Consider the following 25,891-nt stretch of genomic DNA (forward strand, 5'->3'; position numbering starts at 1 on the left):
ATTATTAGTGAGATTATTGTAATGATATAAAGCATTGTTTTAGATTGGTTGATATTAATTTATTTATAAATAATCATTAAAAAGATTGTTGCAAAGTACAAAAAATACTAGTTCTTTTAAACTGATATCTATTTGTTAATTTCCTAACAAATAACTGTTGGTTAATTTTTTTAATTAATTTTTTATAATTAAATTAATCAAAGTCAAGAACATTATTGCTATAATGTTATCATAGACGCAAAAATAAAAAAATAAAATAAGGGTAAGAATATAATATATTTAATAATAGGATGTCTTGGGATACTTTTTTAAAATATAAAAAATAAACGACACTTAAATCATAACATAAAAACTAAACAAGTATTTACTCCTGAAACATGTCATCCAATCATTTGCTCGAATTGGGACCCATACCTATTGGGACATTAATTAAAAACAATATTTATGAAAGAATTATGAAGGCAGTTAAGCCCTTATTTGCATGCATTAGCAAATATATGAAAAAAAAAGCTTTAGTCGTCAGCAATTTAAGCTTTAAAAGTATATGAAACAGTCTTAGCTTGTTGATGTAATATCGGTTCCTTCATTGCTTGTATGATTGGGAAATTTTTAAATTCACTCCACTATCATTTGCAGAACGCGCTGAGCTTTCTTGAAGACTCTGTAAATTTGTTCCAGTAATTTAATTACACCATACAAATACTAGCCACTTGAATATGTCAACTTGACTTCAGACACTAGAGTCCTCCTTTGCAAACACACTTTATAAAATTGCCTTCACAAGTTATAAATTTAGATATGATTCTAAACAAAGGTGCTACCAAATAGAGTTGTATATAAATCTAATTAAATAAGCGATTTATTGTGCGTGGACGCACATCTCTAATGAACCTTTGTATATAAATAATTTAAATTTTTAGATCAAACAATTGTCTGAGGGAAAATTTTCCGCCAGCCCTTGAGCCATGTTTGTGGAGAAAAAGCATTTTGAGTGTAATCAGAAAATATTTTCTAAAAACTCCGGTTTGTGAAAATAGTTTAATAGATTTGAAAAATGCCTTTTTGGTTTTAAAAAGCTTTCCCAGAACAATCCTTTTATCTTTTCTTTGGTATCACAGATATACGTGCCATCGACATGCCATGAATGGCTTTACACTGAATGATATCTGGCATCTGTGCAATACTAGAAGTAATGCAAATTTGCAAATTCACATGCTTTTGCCTAGCTACAAATATTTGACGAGACGATTCATCATTGTAATTTTACTCATATCTTGCATGCAATAAATTGCCTTCGTGGGGCTGTTTCTACTGAAAAATTACAGCAATTTACAAGGCACAGTACAGTCTGTGAATATGGTGGCTATTGGCTGAGCTGCTCCATATATATATAAGACAGCTAGAGTATGGACATGGGGTTGGTTTTGTCAGATAAATCGTTTCGCTGAAAGGAAAAATTAAATTAAATTTATTTATTTAGTTTTTCAAGCAAAGAAATCAAGATGCTATATATAGGTTCTATAAAAAATCCTAGGTCTGGTTAAATTATGTAAATTTTTTAATCGGGTCTACAATAATCAAGAAATCTGAGGGCTTTAATGGAGTGAGGATATCATTAAAATATATTAAAAAAAAGATTTCAATATATTGAAAAATATAAATTTTTTTATTTATTAGTGTATTGAAATCTATATTTTTTTCTTAATTAGTAACATCTTCACTTTGTTAAAGTAAGGATGCCCTCATTGGTGTGTGTATTGTTTTATTGATTACAATGGAAAAAAGATGAGATTAGCATGATTTAAAAAAAAAAAAAATGTATTAATCGGCAAACTCAATCTTGGTATTTTTTTTTTTTTTTTGGGAAAAGAAATCTTGGTGATTTATGACTTTACGTTTTGTGTCTCCACCAAAATCGTCTACAAAATGTGTCTTGCAGAGGTATGAGGTTAAAATATTAATATGGGAATATTACAAAAATTAAAAGCCTATAAGAATTATCTTCTCTAGCTAGCATACAAGTAGCTGCATCTCCATGAACAAATCCATTTTAGCAAAGACATCAATGGGCAATGAAAAGGACATCACCACAGTAGTGAAGCAACAAAAAATTTTGAAACAGACTTGGGCATATTGAAGATTTAATTTTGGTCCCATTTAAATATTACATTACCTTGTCCATAGAACCATAGTTAGGAAAATTAAAAATTCCTTCAAATTAATCCCGTATAGGATAGTTTCGTTACCCTTTTATAAATAAAATTAAACCAAAAGCTGCACAATACTGTGACGTAAAGGGTACTTATGTCATGTAATTTTAACATAAACTCTATTGAAAATTAATTTCTTTATCCTATTTATTGCATCTTGGGCCCTTTCCCTCTTGTTCTATTTATAAACACAAAGCTTCCCTTTCAACCTTCTCTCTTCATGAGTGTTTCTTTTATAATTTCTTTGTGATACATAGAATTGAGGGCAAGAGCAAGAGCAAAATCTTTACACAAGAGCCAAATGGGCAGGTCACCTTGCTGTGACAAAGTTGGCTTGAAGAAAGGGCCGTGGACTCCTGAAGAAGATCAAAAACTCTTGGCTTACATTGAAGAGCATGGCCATGGAAGCTGGCGTGCCTTACCTGCGAAAGCCGGTGAGATTATATATATGATCATTATCACTTCCCCTAGCTAAAGGCTCTATACTAAATTTTATATTTAGTAAACTTTTCATCTCATTTGCTTTCGTGAATTTTCAATTTTTCAGGGCTTCAAAGATGCGGCAAGAGCTGCAGGCTTAGATGGACCAATTATCTAAGACCTGATATTAAAAGGGGAAAGTTCAGTTTACAAGAAGAACAAACCATCATTCAACTTCATGCCCTTTTAGGAAATAGGTAACCCCAAAAAAAAAAAAAAATTCTTTGTAATCAGCATCAATCTCGTTGACATTCGTGACTGTCATTAACATTTCCAGTAGAATTTATTGTATGTTAATTGTACATACTTCTCTATAAATTTCTTTTTTTTTTTTGAACCCTTTCTAGTGTGAGCAGATTCGAACCTCACTTTAATTAATCCGAAACCTTGCAATCTCAGAATTCTCGGTTGGTTTCAAATAAATTCAAAAGGAAACGAGGCACAGAAAAGAAAATGATTCAGTTTTCTCGTTGATACCTCAAACATTAAAATGAATGAGACATTTTTGTCTGCAGATGGCTACAGCATTGAGAATTGTTTGGTGGGAGTTGATGGTTTCTAGGGTTTTTTATTAATTTTTTTTAGGAAAATTTAAGCCTCTGTCTGCATTATGTTTTTTTTTCTTTTTCAAAAAAAGGTGCTTTAATTTGTCTTTTGGTGATCAGGTGGTCGGCAATAGCCACTCACTTGCCAAAAAGAACAGATAATGAGATAAAAAATTACTGGAACACGCATCTTAAGAAGAGGCTAGCTAAGATGGGGATTGATCCAGTTACCCACAAGCCAAAAAATGATGCTTTGCTTTCAAGCGACGGTCAAAACAAGAATTCTGCCAATCTTAGCCACATGGCTCAGTGGGAAAGTGCCAGGCTTGAAGCTGAAGCAAGACTTGTTCGAGAATCAAAGCTTCGTTCACATTCTTTTCAGCTAGGGTTAATTCCTCCTCCTTCAGCTTCGGCTTCTGCTTCTTCATCTTCTGTTCCGCCTCCTGCTTCGGCTTCAGCTCAGTTCATTGTGAACAAAACTTCAGCTAATAATTGGACTGGTATTGGTGGTGATCTTGAGTCTCCAACATCTACAGTCACTTTCTCTGAGAATAACAATAATAACAACTTGGCGCCGCCTATGATGATGAGTATGATTGAGTTTGTGGGAAGTTCAGGATCATCTGATCATCAAGCTAGTTTGATCAAAGAAGAAGGTGAAAATAATAATTTGCAGAAAGATTGGAATAAATTAGGACTTGAAAATTCTTTATCATTTACTTCAAGTACTCTTCATCATCATGATATGGCAATTTCAATGGAAGCAGCGGCAGAAGGGCCATGGAATCCTGATGAATCATTTCGGGTTAACAATAGTACAATGGAGGAGGGTTTCACTAATCTTTTGCTTAATGATTCCATCGGCGACCGGCCGAGCTTATCGGATAGTGGCAAGGACTCTGAGAATAGTGGCGGAGGTGATGGTGGTGATAGTGGCAGTGATTATTATCAAGATAACAAGAATTACTGGAACAGCATTCTCAATTTGGTGAATTCATCTCCATCTACCTCACCAATGTTCTAAGAGATATATAATAAGTTTCTGATCCAAGAATAATGAAGCCTGATCATTAATTCTTTTCCAATATTGTTGAACTAAAACACTATTGGGAATGTTTCTGCAGCTGCCAAAGAATTAGGGTTTTGTTGTTTCCACAGTTTAGTCATTTAATAGTTTATTCAAGTGTGAAAAAAGTCGCAGTGCTGCTCTGTTGCTTCTGTATTACTACTAGCTTTTGCATGAAAGCAAGAAATTACAAGTTCAAGTGAAATGTTCATAGCTCAACTATTATTGCACGTGTCTTGAGTGAAGTCAATGGCAATCTCCAAGTCTCCTTTTGCTTCTTCTTCTTCTTGTTTATTTTTTATTTTAAATAATCTTTGAAGTAGTCCAATGGAGATCAAAATTGACTCCAGAGAAGTGTGTTTGAAGTGATCAGAGAGTTGCCAGAAGTAATTTTTCTTTGTGTATTTAAGACTACTAATTTCTGTACAAATATTAATTTTGAGAGGTGCAATAAGAGATGTATTTATTGCAGACTTTATTGCTGTTGGTTTCATGTCACATTCTGCCCACAATCAAGAAAAATAATGATTTTATATCAATGTGTGTGTGTGTTGCTGTTGATTTCATGTATATATATACTTTGAAAAAGCAATAATATAAAGAAAAATAAAATAGAAATTAAGTGAAGCTGCGACTTTTATGAGACGTCCATAGATTTGATGAATTGTCATGATAGTTCATAGAAATCTAAGGGGGAATTCCCAAGCTGATTCTTCTCTTTGATTTGGTGTAGCTGCATGCAGTCACTGAGTTTGAAATTAATGCATTAATGATAATGTTCATTTAATTTTGATAAAGTAATAAAGAAACTGAGTGTTTGGTTTATATATACATATAAACGTACCATTCGTCGGTAGAAAATATGGGCACCAAACTAAGATTGTGACAACTTTGCATGCCCTAATTTTGGTGTGTCATGCTTTTGCTAAGCATTATTTCTTCACAGGTTCAATTATGGCTCGATAGGAATAGATTGATTATAGAGTTGGTAGCTTAGCAAATATATATCACGATTATGTCATACATATTGAAAAATATTATTAACATCAATTTTTATTAAAATTCTATCGATGTGAAAGACTTATCTTTAATATATATCAAGTCTTACTTTATTTATAGCTTAAGTTTTTGGGGTTAAATATTTTTTAAAATATATATAGTATAAAAATCATGTCTGGTGTTTTGAATCGATCAAGAATTATTTTTTGGACCTCATCTCGGCGCCTTTGAATCGATTAAAAATTAAGATTCTCTCTTGATTTAAGTGTTTTTTTTTTTTATCAAATCCACTTAATTTCTATAGTTGTTAAGATTCGTAGTTTTCAATATTTATAAGTGACTTTTATTAAATTAGACCATTCAAATACATGTGTAGAGTCGTTTTTAACAATCCCTAGAAACTATTGTATTAATTTGATTGAGAATATAGATATGATTTGGACTTCTTGTAATTTTGTGCGTGTGCCCACGGAAGATGTGCTCGAATATTTGTCAACAAGTTATATTCAATTAAGGAAATATGTTTATACTCTAGCAGCGTTGTTGAGCTTTCCATGAAATTAATTTTTTTTTTCTTTTTCCATTTCGTGTAGCTGCTTATACACTTGATATTTTCTTGACCCTCGAAATTTGGCAATACTTATGTCTTTAATTAAAGGCTACATCTTTTGCATTACCTAGACATATAATTTGCTTAATACATATGATGAAGTTAATTAAGAATATATCTCTTGTGATCACCAACACCTAAGACTCGAGATTTTGAATGAACGAGTTTTATTAAGACAAAAGAAGTGATTAATTAGGTAAGTTAATAAATTAATTAAAATTTGAAATCTTTTGAGTTTGAAATTGTTGTCCCTTAACGCACACATTTAGGGAGTATAATGTTGTTGTGGATTCTCTAGTTAACCTAATTAGGGTCCGATTTTGAGTTTGACTACATGCTCCACTAATTAACTTTCATTATTTGCTAGTGTTGTCGGGGTTCAGCTCAATTTCAGGTTCTATCATCTTTCTCTACATCATGCACGTCATAATTCTAGTATTAATTGGCACGTCATATGCTGAGATTTTGTAAGAACAGCTACTGTAGGGATTGTAAGAAGGCATGCACGTCTGTGCAGCGTCCTTCATGTACATTTATTTAAAGAACAAGTGCATGCATGGGTCAAGTAGAAAAGGGAGCTTTTAGTTTTGCCCTGCAGCTGAAGCAAATCATCGGTCGATCCACCGGCTGACAGTCAAAATTTTCAATGTGGTGGTCCCCATGTATCATTTGAGTTGATTCTATTAACATCTTTTAGTGTTTTTTTTTTCTTTTTAATAAATTATTACATCCCTTATATATATATAGAGTAGTGATACAACCACAAACTCTTGTATAAATTTATTTTGTACAAACTGATATGACATTAATTCATTGGTTAAATGAAAATATAAAATAATAAAAATAAATCATGTGGGTCAAGTGATATTTAATTCAACCAATTTTATCATGCTATATAAGTTTGTACAAAATAAATTTGTACAAGAGTTTGTAGCTATATCATTACTCAATATTATATATAAGAGTAATGATATAGTTATAAACTCTTGTACAAATTGATATAGCATGATAAAATTAGTTGAATTAAATATCTTTTGGCTCACATGATTTATTTATATTATTTTATACTTTCATTCAACCAATAAATTAAAGTCACGTCACTTTATATAAGATAAATTTATATAAGAATTTATACTTATATCGTCACTCATAGAATATTTTGTATATTACAAGCTTTACATTTTCGTTTTCACTTTCACAACACAACCTTTGTAGTTTGAACCCATCACAATTTAACAATGATCAGACGTAGGTTGTAACTGACTATGTAGATCATACTATAAAATGTTATTGATGGATAATGCATTGTAATAAACGACAACTGAATAAACTATTAAAGCTGAGCAACATACAAACAAGGATAAAATAAGTGCACCCGAGATATTGTTTTTAAATGATACTTCTACCTATCTCGGTGCTTATCAATAGAGATATTATTTTTCAAATTACCCTTATTCTTCGTATCAATCGATATAATTAGGGTAGATTTACACTCAAGGGATTGTGGGTAATTAAGGCCGCTTAAAAATATTTTTTTTTAAAATTTTTTGAAAATATATATGTGGGCTAAGATGTTGATATTGAAATTAATTTTATAATTTATTATTTTTTATTATAACGTGTTGCCTCCTCCTATGAATCAAATTTTTGGATCCGCCTTTTTCTGTCTCCAACCCATTACTCACTTACCTCTGTAAATTTTCATATAAAATCTCTGAAAACTTTAAATCAAGAAGAAAAGATATTATGTCTGACAAAATTTAATTTAAAAAAAAAAAAGAAAAAGAAAGAAGCCACCGATGCATGCTTATGTGCTTTTGTAGTAGACGATCGATTGAATGACAAAAAACCATCTTTGATTTTAAAAAAAAAAAAAAAATCCAAATCACTGGTCACCTGGTGCAGTCTTGTCAAGAATACTTTTGCATGCAAAATTACCAGAAAAAATTAAACCTCGCGAAACATATCTACATGGGAAGTCAGTCTCGTCGTCACAAATTGAGAATTTGCAGAATAAAATAAAAATAAAAATAGGAAAAGATAAAATGTTATTTTCCCATTAAATGAATGGATAATGAAGCCAGCTGTGTTGATAGTGGTGGAGCAATAATAATAATAATAATAATAGTGAAATTTTTGGCCCCGTTTGAAAGCAAAAATTACATTAAATTAAAAGTACACACACATCAACTGATCCTTTCTTTCATTCATTCTACTGCTCTCACTTTTGTGCGTACACGAACATTTATTTCACCACACAATGCTCGATTGCTCATCACATGGGTCATAAATTTTCCTCGACTGCGCCCAACTGTACTTATTTAATGAGCTTTTTTTGGCTTCCCTCTTCCCTCTTCGACATTTATGCATGTCCCCTGCTTTCAGCCACCAAAACAAAAAAAAGAAAAAAAAGAAAAAAAAAAGAAAAAAAGGAAAATCCCATACCCACACCCCTGCATTTCAGCCTAATAATACCTCACACTACTACCTCTTAATTTTTTTAGAAACGTCCCAATACTTCCTTCTTCTTTACTTTTTTTTTTTAAATCCTTCTACTTTTCCCCGAATAGGTTTATTACGTATGCAAACCATTAACGCATAAAGGGTATTGGAGTATTGGAGTATTTTCCATGTCCACTCACTAATGCATTGGCTATATTTTCGCAAGTCCAACTCCAACTTTTGTACCATTGCTTGCTTGTTGAATGCAGCCCGTGGCTTCGGTTTCTTGTGAAATTAAATGCGATAATAAATAGATAGCGACAAATTAAATGTCAAAGAAAGTGAAAAATTGCGGAAAGAAACCATGCTATGTATCTGTCATCGTTCCTCCAAGGAAAGAATAAATACACTATTTTACTGTATATTGTTTTCTGAAAAGAGTACAACTGTTAAAATTGTTTTGGATAAACTTTTGTATGAACTAATTAACATTAGTTTTTTATTTCTTTTTTCTTTTTAAATTTTATACAGGTATATATTTTATATTTTTAAAAAAAAAAAAAAAAAAAAAAACAAGAACAAGTAAGGAGTGAGTGAGCACTCTGAATAACTACGAATTCCCAAGATGAAGTGAATGATTTTAGCTGGCTAGGTAAATGATTGAATAAAAAATCAGCCACTTTTATGGATAAAGGTCAAATTCTGTTCTAAAGATACGTTTAAAAATAAATATGGAAAATTAAACGTTTACGGACACAGCAGCAGAGTTTTCAACTTCAACATCAAGATTTTTTTTTTTTTTTGCTACTTGGGAAGGCATTTAACTCATCTATCCATTCATTTGGATTTAATTTCTGAAAAAAGAAAACGGAAATAAAAGCAATCATTATTGCTTTCGAAGAAATTCAATTCAATTCAATTGAAAGCTCTTTAAATTAATCTAATAATCAAAGTAGTTGTTCAAACGTCAAAGACATCTTGTTGAAGATTTGACTAATTTTTATTTTTATTTTTTTAAGGCCACCGATTTAAATTCAAACTAATTATCGACAAATTAATCAAAATGGGCCATCTTATTATACAACTAATTTAGAAAAAGAAGCACTTTATCGAGAATTATGTCCTCCTCGAATAAAAGTCCTGTTCAGTTCAACCAATTAGTAATAAATGCTCGCCCGTCTTTGAGAAAACTGCGACTCCCAAGGACTACCGAGAAATTAACAGATCATCATATCTTTATAAGTTTATACACTCACTAAAAAGGAACCCCAAACATCAAGTAGTTTTGGGCTTGTTTCTAATAGGCCTGATGACTCCAAACGAAGACATAATATACCCATATGATCCTGAGTGAAAGGCCTGGACAATCTAGGAAACCCATTTGTCTGTCTGAACTCCGAAAACTACACACATGGCACATGCTAACAAACAAATCCTACGGATGCTTTTTATGTCGACAACATGTTCAAATTTCAAAACTAAAAAGTATTGATAGCAATGATGACATGTCATATATATATATATATATATATATGATATTTATCTCGGATTTGTATCCTCTCCTAACCTAATTTTTCCTAATCTTTGTAGGAGATTTAGACACGTGATAATTAAATAATTATATGGACAATATTAGATCTATTCTTGAATTTCTTTAATAATCACAAAAAGTTGCCATTTTTTTAAATTTGTATTCTATGGACAATACAAGATTTCAACATAATAAAAGAAAGAGATTGGGCAATGTCAGCGATTGTTTTAGTATTATTTGTTCTATTGTTGTTGCTGCCTAAATCCAATCCAATCCAAAGCTAATCGTTGTGATATATATATATATATTCCTACATGCATGGTTTCTACTTTTGTGCTAGTATTTAATGCTAAAAATTAATTATAACCTAATATTTGTATTTCTTTATTTTCTCATATCACAAACAAATATATATATATATATATATATATATATATATATATATATAATTTGTGCTTTGGGATGAAATGAAATGGACTGTTGCTGGGGACGTTTTAAAGAAACAGGGTATTTAGCATCATGGTATTTGCTGGGGACGTTTTAATTATTAAAGAAATTATTTAATTACTAAATCTCCTATAAAGATTAACAAAGATTAGATTAGGATCCGAATCCGAATCCGTTTATCTCTGCTTCGATGATTCCATATATAATATTTGTGTGCGCGAAGCAGAAGAAGAAGCAGATCGATTGGAGAAAATTAAAGTGGGAAAGGAAAGAGATAAAAGAATGTAAGGGCATGAACAGGCAGCAAAAACACGTCGAACAAGTTGAAGCTGCAAAGCGCATCCCTTTCTTTTGGCTTTCATTTTCTGCACATTCAATAAGATTAGGCGACCGAGAACTCCATTATTCACTCTCGGTGCCTCAGTACTTGTGCATTCTGCAGTTGATAATTGCTACTTAACCAAATCTAAAACCAAAAATTAAAAAAAAAAAAAAAAGAAAACTAAAAGTGAAGTGGGTATTTATATTCACAATAATAGCGAATAATAAAAGTATGTAACCCACCCTCAGCTTACAAGCAGTAAGAGCAGCTGCATTTGCTGAAGTTTCTGGAAAGGGTTATTACTTAAAATTTGTTGGATTGGAACGGCGACTCTACGCATAGACGAAGGGCCAAGGAATTAGAGACTTGACTATATATGAGAGAGACTGGTGAGGGCTTGTGACGTTATTAGGGTTTTGGGTGTATGATTCATCTCTGCCGTTGGACTTTCCTTTTCTAAATCAACGGTGTGCTGCATGCGATCGCGTTATTATAGTATAAAATTTTGTCGCGCTTCGGATTAATTTGAAACTTGTGCAAATTAATAACTATTTAATTAATTGCTGCAGAATCACAAGAGTTTCACAGCGTGTTTCGTGCTTCTAATATGTCATCAGTGAGTCGAACATAAATTAATAAATAACTTGATTGGCTTCTAATCGAGGGCGGCGTACTTTGTTGTCAGGAAAAATTTTAGAATACATATGAGGTATCATATCAGATATACAATAAATAAATAAAGTCATGACATGTGTGATTTATTTTTAAAAATTGTCGTGTAAGTGGTGATTGTATTAAATTCAACTACACATGTCATTCATACATCAATTAATTATAATACATCTAATGTATTTTAAAAGTTCTCTTTTATTAGATTAGAATACACTAATGAAAAATTACTTCATCTTAATTTATATTGATCCGTCGTTAAACTGTTAAAAAGGAAAAAAAAAATTATAAAAACCTTGGAATTAATAAGAGTCGTAAAGATATTTACATGTTGTTTAAGAAAATCATCACACTAAATTTAATCACAACGTTTTACAGGCCTTTATTGAGAAGCATCTTTGATGCCTCATATTGAAGTCAAAAGTCACAAAAGGCTGCTTTGAAGTTAAGTCTGTAGTTTTGAACTAACGGTCAAATTATTCAATGAACAATGCAAATGAGAACGGTAAATTTCCAAAACATATGCATCATTAGCAGAGGCATTCGCCTGTGACTGTGAGCATCTTTTACTGCACAGTATATACCCTTCAGAAAAAGTAGATGATATACTACAAGATTTTCGAGTCAAGATCCACGGCACGGGAGATGGTGGATAATTGTGTTGTGTGTGGTCCACGGGCCACGATTCTATCTCAAATCTTGATACGTGTGCAGTTACACACTTCGCTTGATCTTGATCCTCACTTTGTATGCACATGGCTATTAAGACATTATCAATTATAACTTTCTTGTCAATAATCTAAACAAACCATGTGTCATACAAGAGACGTGAAACGAAATGTCGCCGATAGTAAATGAAAGAAATCCATCCCCCCCCCCTCTTCTTCTTTAAACATGACAGAACGGACGTCGCTGGCTTTTGCTACAAAACAATCGTATCAGTTGTATATATTAGTGTACAGACAATCATCAAATTGCATATAAACCAAATAATGACAACTCGGTTAAATAAATTAATCAACCAACGAAGACCCACCAATAAACCACGCATAGATAATGCTTTCCGATGTTGCGTTGCCTTGTTTGAATATACTAGGACCGCAATGAATGCAGTGGCGTCTTTTCGTTTTATCTTTTGGCCTTTTTCCTCAAAAAGTAACAATTGGTGTCCAGTGAATCAGAGGCACCATCCATCTCAATAGTTCTGATTCATTTACGGTTAGTAGTGGGTTTAGGTTCTTGTACTCCTCATCTCTTTGTGGATGTAAAAAAAAAGGCCATGTCTAGTCGCAAATTTGTTACCTCAAAATTCTTCTAAGAAACTATTGTTTTTTGGATTACGCCTCAGGTTTGCATAGAAATATTCTTCGATATTCAATCAATCCACTCATATTGTTTTCTTATTTTTCCCAAAATTTGCATGATTATTTACGTAAAAGACAAATAATATTATCCTGTTAATAAGATAATTCCCTTATATTATATAATTAAGTTTCATGCAATACAATTGTTTCGAGTTATTTCTACAATGAGTGTAAATTATCTTGAATTAATGCATCGCCCAAATTACCATTTATAGACGTATGATTAATGTATTTCATATTTTATGTTTGTACATATTGTTGGATGGGGACTTGACTAGCTTACAGAATCTGTAAGCTACGGACTGCAGCATCAGCCGTTGGATGTGGAGTGAGAAACTAAACAATAGAGGATCGGATGATGGGATGACGGGAGATGTTTGTTACAGAATCTGTACCATAGACCGGTCCCGTTGATGGTACCAACTGTAACATTCTGAGTGAGCAAATTCAGTGTTGGACTTCGTGTCATTGTGGGCACCCCAACGGACCCTAACAGGGATAAAAGTTGTAAACAACTTGACCACCTGAGCATCTTTATGTAGTACAGAGGGTATATTCCTTTCTATTGCCTATTATCGACACAACACCCAGCCAACTCAGTACTCAATTAGGTGAGTATTTGGTTTTTTTTGTTATTATAAATATACAGAAGTCAACAAAAGTGGGCACCTTCGCAAGTTAAGTCTTTACAATAATATTGTAAATAGAAAGGTGGAACATACATTTACATATTATTATGCCAAATAACATACACCAATAATGATAAGAAGAAACTTATATATCTAAATAAATATTGATTATTCGAAAAATCAATAAGTTTCCAAATACAAATTTTAAGTTGTGAAAATAATAATATTTAAGACACTTTTTTATTGAAAAACATCAAACTTTAAAATGAAACTTTAATTCAAAGTTACAAGCTTGAAAAAAAAAATGAGCGTAAGTATGTTATAAATCATGTTCCATAAATCCACAAATTAAGGAATCAGTTGACAATTTAAATTTAACTTATTTAAAATTATGGTAGTTAAAATATAAAGAAAATAATTAAATACAAATATTAATATTGAGATATGGTAACAAATTATTTATATGAAGGGACATTGAAATTGTACTCAAAATAAATGCTTTAATGAGTGAACAATATTACTATATCTTATTAATCAAACACATTAATTTTGATGACGATGCCTTATTCTACCGTATTATGTCGTTGTGTTGTCACAAAGTGGGCAATGCACTTCTTACACAAATTATTAAAAAATAAAAATACGAAAATAGAATAACAGCTTGTTAAGTTGTAACACTTTGACTGGACTTCCTTGTCTTACCATCTAACTAATTACCTTTGACTAATCTAATTACACACACCTAATTATAAACAGAACCCGTGTAAGATTAGCAATAATGTGCTCCGTCGCGGTACCATCCAAAAATCTACAGCCAACCAGTCTCCGTCCACCACGTCATCCACCAACCCTCTGACACAACCTTAACCTAACCCCAGTTAAATTTAATTCCAGTGATTGCCCGCAAACACTCTAAATTAGGAAAACGACAATGCAAAGCGCATTTAAAGGACGTAAACCTCGTCGCATATGATCTCCAAATTCATTTCTTGACTTGTGTTCTTATCATAGAAGACCGAGAGAGCAAAGCCGCCGTTCAATACGACGTCGTAATGGCCGTGTCCTCATGTTCGAGTCAAAAAATTTTGTCCTTCTCTTCTTCATGTTCGTCTTTTGAGTGCCGGTCCGATCCCGACTTCTCGGGCTCCGCTCGGTTTGATAAACCGAGGATCTCGGCGGCGCGAGTCATTGGAGCCTCGACGGCGTCGTTTAGCGGCGTGTCGTCTCTGATTTTCAGGTTTCCGCCGAACTTCGTACGCCAGCTTAGCACGAAGGCCAGGAGGAACTGCAGCAACATCGGCGTGGCGCAAATCGTGGCGGCTTCGTGGTCGAACAGTGTGGGTTCCGGCTCTAACTCGGCGGCGGCTACAGCCGCTTCCGCTGCCCCGGCCCCGCCCGCCCCCGTCGAGATTACGAGCGGCGATGACATCGCGCTGGTTGACGGATTGAAAAATGTACAGCTGGAAGCCCTCGCTGATTTGAAAAACGAGGCTTCGTTTTTGAGCTCCGATGGGAGCCTTGCAATTCATGCCGGTAAAACTTTTGTTCTTAGTTTTATTTTTCTATTTTCGATGCGTTATGTGGTTATTGATTCGTGTTTTTAGATATTTATATGTTGCGGACAGCAATAAATGTATTGGATATTAGTTTCATATATTTTTTTAAGATGATTTTTCTCCAAAATTATTGATCTTGTCTAGGTAATTAATTAAGTTGCTAATATGAGTGATGTTTAGCTAATGCATGAATCTGTAACATTTTTGTTCTGTCAATTTTAGGTGAAAGATTAGGTCGTGGTATAGTAACAGATGCAATTACTACCCCAGTGGTGAATACTTCTGCTTACTTCTTTAAGAAAACTGCTGAGCTTATTGATTTCAAGGTATGCATTATATTTAAGTTTTGACCAAGCGGTTTATTAAAGATGTTATTGTTAAGGAAGTTGGGATGGATGACTAATGCTGTTTCTATGGTCTTGTGGCAGGAGAAACGTCGTGCAAGTTTTGAATATGGGAGGTATGGAAACCCAACAACTGTGGTCGTTGAGGAGAAGATGAGGTTTGCTAATCTGTTCTTTGACTAAATAGAATTTTAGTGCTTCGTTGGCAGTGATATGTTTTGAATGTTTTTGACGCCATGTCGTTTCTTTTTTCAATTTAGTGCACTTGAGGGGGCTGAATCAACTGTGATTATGGCATCTGGAATGAGTGCTAGCACAGTCATGTTGTTGGCATTGGTTCCAGCCGGTGGGCATATTGTGACAACCACTGATTGCTACAGGAAGACTAGGATTTTCATTGAGACTGTTCTGCCCAAAATGGGAATCACGGTACATTTTATGCTATCATTTAGGTTGCAGTTGCTTTGTGTCTTTGACGACAGAAAATATTTTCTAGGTCATTGGTATTTGATGTTTGGGAACATAGAGTAGTTTTCTGGTGTTCTGGAACAAAAGTTATCCGGTATTCAACGCATGTTTTCAATTTGTCTGATATGCAGGCTACGGTGATTGACCCAGCTGATATGGAAGGTTTGGAGGCAGCACTCAACAATAACAATGTCAGTAGTGAAGAAATATGTCAATTTTTTTTTTCTTTCTCCATTTAATTCTATCTTTTGATGTACTTTGAAAGTGACTGGTCATACTAAGTTGAGTGGTGTGGTAATTTCATGCAGGTCTCACTATTCTTCACCGAGTCTCCAACCAATCCATTCCTGAGATGTGTGGATGTCAAACTGGTTTCAGATCTTTGCCATAAGAAAGGAGCAATAGTTTGCATAGATGGAACCTTTGCCACACCTCTCAATCAGAAGGCCCTCAGCCTTGGTGCTGATCTTGTACTGCACTCTGCAACAAAATTCATTGGTGGCCACAATGATGTTAGTCAGTTTGCATTGATCCCCTACCACTCTGTCAATCTTCCTTAATTTGATCACCAAACAAACTAATATTTCTGTACAGGTCCTTGCTGGGTGCATTAGTGGTTCAGAGAAGTTAGTTACACAAATTCGTAATTTGCATCATGTTTTGGGTGGTGCTCTCAACCCGGTGAGTAAATGTATTAATCAGTCTTAAGGGTTTTTAGTTGGCATATACCCAGAAAATGAGAGACTTTTTTTACTCAAGAAAATGAGTTTGGATGGTGTTTCAATTATGCTGCTTAGATATTTTCAACTTGTTTTTTGAGGATTTCTGGCTTCATATCTTATTCGTTGAAACTTCCATGCAACTTAAGTCTCGGGATAATAATGTTTATTTTGTTTCCTTTGACAGAATGCCGCGTATTTGATCATTCGAGGCATGAAGACATTGCATCTTCGTGTACAGCAACAAAATTCAACTGCGTTGAGGATGGCCAAGATTTTAGAGGCACATCCAAAGGTATTGTTGCTATTTATCACATTTCTTTTTTGTTTTTCTAATGGCACCTTAGTTGGGTTTATGAAATAATTAACCATGTTGATAGGGGTTTTAATGAATGTGATGTATTCTGAACTTTAATAACAACTTCTCTACAAAGCTTTTGGTTTTTAGCACGACTAGGTACATCTTACTAATATAGCCAAGCATTCACTTCCACTGTAAACTTCTCTCTCTACATGCAGTGCAGCTGATAGGTGTGTTAAGCAACAATATCTTCATCTGATTGTTGACGGGTTATAGTACCATTTACTCTTTATTGACGATACGATCTTAAAAATGTTAAAATTATTGAAATTTTATTTGATAGTTTGTACACTTGTATTTCCTAGTAATTATTGTATTCCAAGAGCTTATGTGAAATATCATTTGCAGGTGAAGCGCGTTCACTATCCAGGCTTGAAGAGTCATCCTGAGCATCACATTGCCACACAGCAAATGACTGGTTTTGGTGGGGTAGTTAGTTTTGAGGTGTGTGTCTTTTTGTAACAGTGATTCACATGTTATTCGCAGAAGTACCTTCTTGTGGAATTTTGAACATTCACTGTTCATAATACATGCAGGTTGATGGAGACCTAACGGCCACCATAAAATTTATTGATGCCTTGAAAATCCCATATATTGCTCCATCCTTCGGTGGCTGTGAGAGCATTGTTGATCAGCCAGCTATAATGTCGTATTGGGACCTTAGCCAATCGGAGAGGCTCAAGTATGGGATTATGGATAACTTGGTTCGCTTTAGCTTTGGAGTGGAAGATTTTGAAGATTTGAAGGCTGATGTACTTCAGGCCCTGCACGCCATATAGAAGTGTTTTTTGTGTTTCACCTTCGCAAATTTTTCATTTTACTTTTCCTAACGGCATTCTCTTTTGATGTTTGAATATGTTCGTTTTGTTATTATGTTTTAGTGACAATAATCCTTGAATAATCTTAAAACTTCATCTATAATGTTCTTCCTTTTCTGTTTAGTTTGTTACTTAGTTTCTGAATGATTGAGTGCAGAAGAGAACAGAAGGAAACGAAAATGTTGAGAAGAGGGGCTTGCGATCCATTTTTAATATTATACAACTAAATTTGGTGACTAATTTTACGCACAAGGAAATTTAGTAGGGTTTCATTAATTTTGTTAAAAGAGTATGTATTAAGAAAATTGACGTTTTGTAGTTTATTGTTTTCCACAGTCGTTGATATACCTATTCATAAAACGAAACTATCTTGGCCCCCTTATTTTCTTTTAGTATATTTTTTATGAGTTGAACAGTTTGTTCATTGCTGTATAGATCTCTGCATATAAATCGACCACTGAGCATTTCGATAAAAATGAAAGTAGATCATTGTGAGAGTTGATTTTTGGTTTTCATGAAGACTGTTCTAATTTTTACAGATGACTTTTGAGTTACATTTATTATCCTTATGTTAATCAAGTTCAAGACTACTAGTCTTATTCTATTTATAACATCAATAGAAAGGTAAATTTTATATAAGGTTGTTCCAAACTTTATATATGAAGCTTACTCAAGAGAAAGAACCGAAAACACAAGAGATTAGGGAGCAAAATGTCATTAGCAAAAAGAAATGTCAAATCCAACGATGCCTCAAATCCGAATGCACACATGCAAACACTCACTGCCAAAAGATACCAAATACCGCCTCCTCGGCCACCTTTGGGTTCTGTCTTTCTTTTTCTTTTCTTGTTTTCTTCTCTCTCTCTCAGTTGATCATCATCGGTGTGATTTGTTATCATCGCCAAGAAAAAAAATTAAATAAAAAAAGAGAAAAAGGGAAATTCAATCAAATAGAATGAAATTTGGCAAAGAATTCACAACCCACTTGAAGGAGACATTGCCGGAGTGGAGGGACAAGTTTCTGTGCTACAAGCCTCTCAAAAAGCTCCTCAAACACTTCCCTGCGGCTGACTTTCAACCCCATTCACAGCCAACGCCCACCGTTGATGTTGTTGTTATTATTGATGATGATCATAATCGTACGGGCAGCAGTAGCAGTAACTGCTGGTCTTTGGATCGGTTACAAGATTGGTTTGTCAGAATTCTCAGAGAAGAGCTTGAAAAGTTTAATGATTTTTATATTGATAAGGAGGAAGAATTTGTCATCCGTTTTCAGGTACCGTTATTTTGCCATCTTTGTTTTCATAATCATATTTTTGTATAGGTGTATTTAGAAATTTGTTTGTTTATCAATGAACATTGAATTGGAGTTAATTGATTATAAAAGCCTAAAGGAACATATTTTTCATGGGAAAGGAGAGACCTTTGATTGGATAGTAGAATATGTATGTTGCTGTCTGTGTATTTAGAGTCTGTTAGCTTTGTCAATGATTATATTGGAATGAATTAGAATGAATTTGATTATAACAGGAGCATTTTTTTTCATTGTTTGACGGTATTTATGTGGTTGTATTTGAGATTACGTTATCTTATCAATCAAAATTTTCATTGTACTGTTTATTTTGTTGATAAGAGAGATTTGATGAAGGTTTTAGACAATAATCATTATAAATTCTGTTTGCATCAATGATTTGTTCAGTATTTTCCTTGATGGAACCAAATGACCTGTCATTGAAGAATTCTATGGATGATGTTTTGCATATTTAGGATGGCAAGGCCCCACGTTATTATTCTACTATGGCTATTTTGATCTTTTCTTCTTTTTGTTACAATAGGAGCTGAAGGACAGAATTGAGCGAGTCAAGGAGAAAACTGGTGGAGCTTTTACTTCTGAAAGTGAATTTAGCGAGGAAATGATGGAAATTCGGAAGGACTTTGTCACCATTCACGGGGAAATGGTTCTCCTTAAAAATTATAGCTCCCTAAATTTTGCAGGTCAGCAACTACATTTGTGATGTTCTATTTGACTTTGGTTTGTAAGAATTTTGTTGCCTCGCAGATGATGCTGATTAAACATTATTTTTCTAGGGTGCATCATTAATTTGCTTTCTCCTATATTCGACATGGGATGGTTCAGTGCAGCTGCTTCAGTTTCTGAAATTATTTTCTCTGTTTTTTTGGCTTGATAGGACTATTGAAAATTTTGAAGAAGTATGATAAAAGAACTGGGGGACTGTTGCGTCAACCTTTCACTCAACTTGCAGTTCATCAACCTTTCTTTACTACAGAATCTCTCACAAGGCTAGTCCATGAATGTGAGGAAAATCTTGAGCTTCTCTTCCCGTTGGAAGCGGAAGTCATTGAGGCTACTGCCACCACACCAGACGAATCAAAATCACAGCTGAATGCCGCAAACACATTGTCTGACAATCCACCAAATCTCAGGGATGAAACCTTGGATGTATATAGAAGCACCCTTGCTGCAATGAAAGCCATAAAAGGCCTTCGAAAGGCTAGCTCTACTTCTAACCCATTGTCATTCTCGTCTCTATTTGAGAGTCTGGATGATGAAAGCATTGGTGCTGTAACGGCTGAAAACTCTGCTTGTAACTCTCCAGCCTTGTTAAACAATCGAGAGGACAATCACGATGATACCCACTCTTCATGAATGCGTGTTTGTTTTTTTTTTTTTTGGGGTTCTGTTTCCTTTCCAAGTTCCTTGTAAGAAGTTGAAACTGAATAATAACAGGCATTCAATTGTATGAAAGCTGCTAGTTGAATTAATGTGTGTTAAAGGTTAACTCCTCTAGAAGTTACTAACAAAGTTTCTTGTTTGTGGATTAGATGGTTGCCTTTGTACATTTTTGCAATTTGCAGAACTATCACTTAAGCCACTTAGTTGATTTTTTTTTTCATTTTTTGTTTGACTAAACATCATTTGCTATGATGTAAGCATTGTCATTTCTTTGTATCGGTACTAACACATACATTCTCTTTTTTTCTTTTGCGTCTTTCTTTATATAACATATCAATCAGCTGGGGTACAAAAAATCACACATGTGCAGTAAATCTGCACTAAAATGGATCTGTCATATCTTTCTGAGCTGATACGCTTGTTCATGATCCCTTGTTTTCATCATCATCGTAGTTAAAAGGCAAAGGTACTGACTTGAATGCCCTATACTTCCCCACGTTGTTCAAGTGCTCATTTTCAAGCCTGACCAATCAAAATCGTGAATTTGTCATCATGAAATCGACAATAATACCTCTAGTTTTTCGTTTATTGTCGATGTGAACATACTTTTCCAGTTTCTCTTACCTGAAGAAATTCCAGATGCCACGCCGGATAATCTCCAAGCTAGCAACTACTGCAATTAAGGCTGTTCTATGCAGAAATGGAGCTTCTGTAAAGCCTAGCACTGTCTGCATCCACGCTAGTCTCAGTAGGATGTTCAACACCTGCAATTCAATCCGAAATTATTGTTCATCATCAAGTAATTACACCATAAAAAGCGGAGGAAACTCACAAGTTTTGTTACCATGGCTATAAAATAAACACTTCTGATTGGTACAATGAGCTTGTCTCTTAACCAAGGGTTTCTTGAATTTCGGCGCAGAAGACCCCAGTCTATGGCAATATCCCAGTATGTATTAGCAATTGTTGCAACTCCTGAACTGGCAGCAGCCACTATCAGCAAAGTTTTCCCAGCTCTTAAGCTATAGATTGTCCTTGTAGCGACAGCAACAATTGTTGATGAGTATTTTAGAGCATTAAGACCATGCACTCTATCTTGCTCTTCGAATAGGCGGCGAAGGCACTAAAATGTAGATCACAGATACTGTAAGAACCATTGCTGCATATGCTTTAATGCAGACTTGAACATGGACAGCTCAGAAATGAACATTGATCTGTTTGAGTAACCATAAAGTACCTGAAGAAACCGGAACCAGTATGGTATGATTGCTATTACTACATAAAATTTCTGAAAAATTTCACTCTGATTGCAATTATTTGATCTTCTTTTGAAGTCTCCCCATCCATAATAGCAAACGTAGAATTCTAAGCTTCTGAGAGCTTGAACCTGAAATGAAACAACAACGCAGATAATTTTAAAATAAACCAAGCTGGAATCTTCATATGAGCTCAAGATTCTTCGAATATCAGGCAATAAAAATTAGAAGTCAGGCAAGCGTCAGCACGATGTGTAACCTGGCTAGTGAGCTGGTCTGCCAAGAAGAAATCTGGGAGGGTAACCTGAATAACAAAAGAAAATTTTATTTAAAATAAAAAAGCTGAAATATATTCAATTCATTTTAATATCTAGAATTTTTGTAACTCTTGGTACCTTGTAAAGAGGTGTACAAATGCAGCGCAACGCACATTGGATAATGAAGAATCTGCTTGAACGGTATATGATATTGAAAGGACAAAATGTTATAAGAGTCACAATCTGCAGCCAAAGAGATGACCAGCCGTTTATGTTCAAATGATAATATTTGTTCATTGTAAATTTTTAATGCATTAAAAGACACTAAAAATTAAACTTACAATGAGTAGACCCAAAGGGACTACTTCGGTTAGAGCTCTGAAGCTTTTTGTTCTGGGGTCCATCTCCATATCCAAATTTGAAAGCGCACAAGAAAATGTAAGGACTGCAAGACCTGAACTGAGAAGAAGGACTTCTCTATAACCCAGTTCTGTTCCTTGCTTAAGGCCAAAAATGAATGAATAATTAACCCGGTAGCGCTTCCAAAAGTATATGTCTCCAGCATACATGAGCATATGCAGGATAATGTATCCGAAAAAGCTGCAAAAAGTATGCGCAAAATTTATCAATCCTTTGACTTTATTTTGCTTCTTTCGATGTCTAAGCAATGCAGCATCATCACCTGTAAAGTGGAAATATGTTTTCCATGTACTGAGTTCTTCCAGGACTTTCAAGGATATTTCTTGCATGAATAGCGACAACAACGGCAACAATAAGCGCGAGAGAGAAGCCAAAGAAGGTACCTGCATGAAGGCTTAAAGAAGCTAAGAGTACTCCGATTGGATTTAACAAAATTGATTGATGGAAAAGAATTCTAGTTCCTATTAGAACGAGTTATACCTAAGAAAAATGTAATGGTGTGTCTCTCTCTTTTGGCTTTTGGTCTTAATGTGTGCATTCCTTTTCTGTGATTCCCATTTGCAAAGTGCTTCACAAAAGTAGCTTCTACTCTTTCCATGAGCTTAGTAACCTAAGAAGAAGCACGTAACGCCAAAGTTATTAGCAGGAGGGCATTGAATTTACTGACCCGAAAGAGTCTCATTAGTTTTATAACTAACCTCATCAGAGCTGCCAAGATTAGAATTATCCACCATCTGTAAGTATGCCTTTGACGCATTCCTTGAAGTGATCTGCACTGATACCACAAATTAGCCCAATTAAACCCAAAAGAAGATTTTTTTTTTTTTTTTTTAAAAAGAAGCTGTTCATTCAAAAAGAAAGATATGGACCTTGTCATACTTCTTCATGATCTTGGAGAATGCTAATTGATTCAAGAAGCTGTTATAACAGTTAGATATGCTAACTGGATTAAATCACAACCCAAAAGCTTCTAATTGTTGTTAGTTCTAAACAAAACGAAATAGGCCAATTATACCAGTAGCTTTTCAGAAGCCTAAGCTTCTGATAGAACTCAACAAAAGCCCTCGTCATTAGCGCCTCTGCTTTCTTCAGCTCATTTCTGCTGAATGACCTATCTGATTTTGAAGTCATGAGTACTCCTTTTAATATCGATACCGGCGTTTCAGGCTCAACATTGAGCTTTACATGATCCAGCACTTCCAATGAAGCTCGGCTAAAGCCGTTCATATCAGCTCTCGTTTTCCCATCAGAGGATCCCTCACTACTCATCTCAAGTTCTTGAATTTTCTCCATATGCAACTGCCCTTCATATTTCATGTCCAAACAGAGAGCATAGCAAAACACAATCGAATTCACACCAGTTTGCCATCGTTAATGAAGAAAAAAAAAATGAAAGAAAGAAAGAAAGAAAGAAAAGAGCCCCCTTACCTTGTTGCTTGCTGCCGTTGTTGGGATGAATAGAAACTGATGAAGATGGAGAAATGTCAGCTCCTGCTAACATTGGATCATCAATCTTGATTCTAAGAGCAATCAAAGCATTCATTTGCTTACTCAACTCATCAGCCTCAGCCACAGCTTCCTCAACTTTCTTCTTATAAAAACTAACAACTTTATTGAACTCGTCATCAAGCCTTCTAAAGAACACAACCTCAAACTGGCCTCCTTCGTCAGACGACATCAAAAACATTGTCTGATACTGGTCTCCTTCATCAACTGTAGAACTCACCAAAATTGCTTCATCTTCTTCATGACGATACTTCCTTGGAGAGTAGCTTCTGTACTTGTTTGTCAGCCCACTGAAGGCTCTATAAAATGATACCTTTCTCTTCAATGACCTCCCTTCTTTTGTTGTTGCTGTCATTGGAGATGCTGTGTGTTTTTGCTTGAAATGTAAGATTTCTTTCAAGATTGTTTTCAGATAATTGTAATCCATGTATGCTTCTCTCCATTCTTGCACCAACTGTGCTTCAAATTCTTTGCCAAACTTCATTTTGTCCAAATGACAAAATCTTCCCCTCACTCAAGATTAATACATATATATATACCAACCCTTAACAACATAATAAATAAATAAAACGGCTGTGCTTCAGCTTTGTTTTGAAAGCACGAAGCCACTTATCGACTTTGCTTCCAAAATTAATCTAATTCCACTCTGCAGCTATTGACATAAAAATTATGTTTTACATTTTATAGTATGAAAATTATCAAGCCGTTCATTTCAAAATAAGAATTTGAACTATATAGTTGATGTCTAATCAACACCAAATATGAATTTAAAACAAACATTCATAGTAGAAAATGACTTCTTGTGTATTTGTTAAAAAGAACTTTGTTTGTTCAACTACTCATTCATTAATTAGTGCTTTCATTTTAATAGATACAAGATATATTTATTGCCCTAATAATTTTGAAAAAAAAAAATCATGAAACATGTAAAGAATTCGTCTCGGCACACTATAATTATTTAACAGTCACAAATTTTCTTCTTCTTCTTTTTTTTTTTTTTCCAATTACCACCTCTCTCTCTCTCTCTCTCTCTCTCTCTCTCTCTATATATATATATATATATATATATATATGTATGTATATAGTGATACCCACTTCCTCCATGATAATGACATATCTTTCAATATTTTAAGTGAGTAAATTGTGATATGGGGCTGAGAATTAATGAAGCGTTTATTGCCTTCACTCACGGCTGTCGATGAATACAACATACACAACCTGTCATTTGAAGTTAATTTTGACCTATTATTATGTTCTGTTGGGCTCAAGCAAGTTGAAAAATTTTCTTCGTGCAAAGCAAAAGAAGATTTGTTGGTAAATCAAGTTGAAAGTTTTCTACTTTGGGAATCTCCCTTTTTCATAGAAACACGGATGATGCATCAAACACAGTCAACACCAAATTGTTCAATATATGATGAAAGATTTATCATGCGAGTGCTTGATTACAACTTACATATCGAGGATCTTTATTTATTTTTTATTTTCTACTTTGTATGACGAGAACAATTTAAAGCCAATTATTAGGCTGTTCACTTGTTTGATGTCTCTTCTTCTAGCTTCTTGGCCCGGCCAGCTTGCAAAATTCACCCAATGGGACCGCTAAGCCCCGTTTCAGTACGACTTGTCGTGTATATACAAAGTAAAATAATGACATGCCAATTATGCTGTAGTTCAACAAAATACTTGTCGCTCAATCGCTGAAATGTGACATTTTATCTTTTACTTCTTATTTTTTTGGTTTGTTATAGATGGTAAATGAATTCTGGATTGCATAGGAGTATTGAAAGTTTTTTTTTTATTATTTCCATTCATGTGGTGCTGAAAATCGACGCGTTCCAACCTAAAAGATCTGCGGCATATGAATGCTTGATTCAATGTTAGCTTATCTTATATATTATTATTTCTTGATTAATTTGAATAGTCGGTTCAATTATTAAAACAAATTATGGTTTATGCATGCACGTTAATTTACGGTCATGTATTTATGAATATGAAAGTCCACCAAGAGCTTGCCCATTAAAAATTTAAGACAAAACAACAAACTGTAATTGATATTTCTCTCTTTTGTCTAATGTGTAAATCACCCAAAAATGATAGTTTCTTTAGTCTCAAAGAATTAGTCATACACCCACCTGCAAACTTTAACAAGAATAAATGAAATGGGATTGGAAGTTGTT

The 25,891-nt window shown here is 34.1% G+C and overlaps 4 protein-coding genes across 5 annotated transcripts; 3 read left to right on the plus strand and 1 right to left on the minus strand.

The window, feature by feature from the left end:
* Positions 1–2,394: 2,394 nt before the first annotated feature.
* On the plus strand, positions 2,395–4,779 carry LOC102621582 (transcription factor MYB16). The gene is made up of 3 exons (XM_006482565.4): positions 2,395–2,644; positions 2,758–2,887; positions 3,356–4,779. The coding sequence occupies exons 1-3, from the start codon at positions 2,512–2,514 to the stop codon at positions 4,257–4,259; spliced, it is 1,167 nt and encodes a 388-aa protein (XP_006482628.1). The 5' UTR covers positions 2,395–2,511; the 3' UTR covers positions 4,260–4,779.
* Positions 4,780–14,271: 9,492 nt separating this feature from the next.
* LOC102621879 (cystathionine gamma-synthase 1, chloroplastic) lies at positions 14,272–17,703 on the plus strand. Its single transcript, XM_052442948.1, has 10 exons — positions 14,272–14,847; positions 15,093–15,196; positions 15,299–15,372; positions 15,475–15,643; positions 15,814–15,873; positions 15,991–16,194; positions 16,277–16,363; positions 16,589–16,696; positions 17,111–17,206; positions 17,299–17,703. The coding sequence occupies exons 1-10, from the start codon at positions 14,367–14,369 to the stop codon at positions 17,539–17,541; spliced, it is 1,626 nt and encodes a 541-aa protein (XP_052298908.1). The 5' UTR covers positions 14,272–14,366; the 3' UTR covers positions 17,542–17,703.
* A 553-nt stretch (positions 17,704–18,256) lies between these two features.
* Positions 18,257–20,423, plus strand: LOC102622169 (SPX domain-containing protein 4). Its single transcript, XM_006482567.4, has 3 exons — positions 18,257–18,856; positions 19,416–19,575; positions 19,770–20,423. The coding sequence occupies exons 1-3, from the start codon at positions 18,536–18,538 to the stop codon at positions 20,246–20,248; spliced, it is 960 nt and encodes a 319-aa protein (XP_006482630.1). The 5' UTR covers positions 18,257–18,535; the 3' UTR covers positions 20,249–20,423.
* LOC102622474 (phosphate transporter PHO1 homolog 9) lies at positions 20,256–24,563 on the minus strand. Of its 2 annotated transcripts, none has more exons than XM_006482568.4 (13): positions 23,637–24,563; positions 23,224–23,512; positions 23,078–23,126; positions 22,907–22,978; positions 22,689–22,818; positions 22,471–22,591; positions 22,130–22,388; positions 21,927–22,031; positions 21,791–21,835; positions 21,513–21,662; positions 21,120–21,398; positions 20,900–21,039; positions 20,256–20,797 (listed from the first exon to the last, which is right to left on the minus strand). In XM_006482568.4, exons 1-13 carry the CDS (start codon positions 24,196–24,198, stop codon positions 20,698–20,700), a joined length of 2,301 nt encoding a protein of 766 aa, XP_006482631.1. In that variant the 5' UTR covers positions 24,199–24,563; the 3' UTR covers positions 20,256–20,697. The 2 variants fall into 2 exon arrangements, with proteins under 2 accessions (XP_006482631.1, XP_024955560.1); XM_025099792.2 differs by having other exon boundaries at positions 23,224–23,507; positions 23,637–23,777.
* Positions 24,564–25,891: the final 1,328 nt, after the last annotated feature.

The sequence above is a fragment of the Citrus sinensis genome, chromosome 6 (genome assembly GCF_022201045.2).
Source record: "Citrus sinensis cultivar Valencia sweet orange chromosome 6, DVS_A1.0, whole genome shotgun sequence".
Taxonomy (NCBI): domain Eukaryota; kingdom Viridiplantae; phylum Streptophyta; class Magnoliopsida; order Sapindales; family Rutaceae; genus Citrus; species Citrus sinensis.

Coding starts and splice junctions, on each gene's coding strand:
- LOC102622169 (XM_006482567.4), top strand. CDS start 18,536: ATGAAATTTGGCAAAGAATTCACAACCCACTTGAAGGAGACATTGCCG. Junction 18,857..19,415: donor AATTTGTCATCCGTTTTCAG/GTACCGTTATTT, acceptor TTGTTACAATAG/GAGCTGAAGGACAGAATTGA. Junction 19,576..19,769: donor TAGCTCCCTAAATTTTGCAG/GTCAGCAACTAC, acceptor TTGGCTTGATAG/GACTATTGAAAATTTTGAAG.
- LOC102621879 (XM_052442948.1), top strand. CDS start 14,367: ATGGCCGTGTCCTCATGTTCGAGTCAAAAAATTTTGTCCTTCTCTTCT. Junction 15,644..15,813: donor TGCCCAAAATGGGAATCACG/GTACATTTTATG, acceptor TCTGATATGCAG/GCTACGGTGATTGACCCAGC. Junction 17,207..17,298: donor GTGGGGTAGTTAGTTTTGAG/GTGTGTGTCTTT, acceptor TAATACATGCAG/GTTGATGGAGACCTAACGGC.
- LOC102621582 (XM_006482565.4), top strand. CDS start 2,512: ATGGGCAGGTCACCTTGCTGTGACAAAGTTGGCTTGAAGAAAGGGCCG. Junction 2,645..2,757: donor TGCCTTACCTGCGAAAGCCG/GTGAGATTATAT, acceptor TCAATTTTTCAG/GGCTTCAAAGATGCGGCAAG. Junction 2,888..3,355: donor CATGCCCTTTTAGGAAATAG/GTAACCCCAAAA, acceptor TTTGGTGATCAG/GTGGTCGGCAATAGCCACTC.
- LOC102622474 (XM_006482568.4), bottom strand. CDS start 24,198: ATGAAGTTTGGCAAAGAATTTGAAGCACAGTTGGTGCAAGAATGGAGA. Junction 21,399..21,512: donor ACTGGTTCCGGTTTCTTCAG/GTACTTTATGGT, acceptor TCTACATTTTAG/TGCCTTCGCCGCCTATTCGA. Junction 20,798..20,899: donor GGCATCTGGAATTTCTTCAG/GTAAGAGAAACT, acceptor TTGATTGGTCAG/GCTTGAAAATGAGCACTTGA.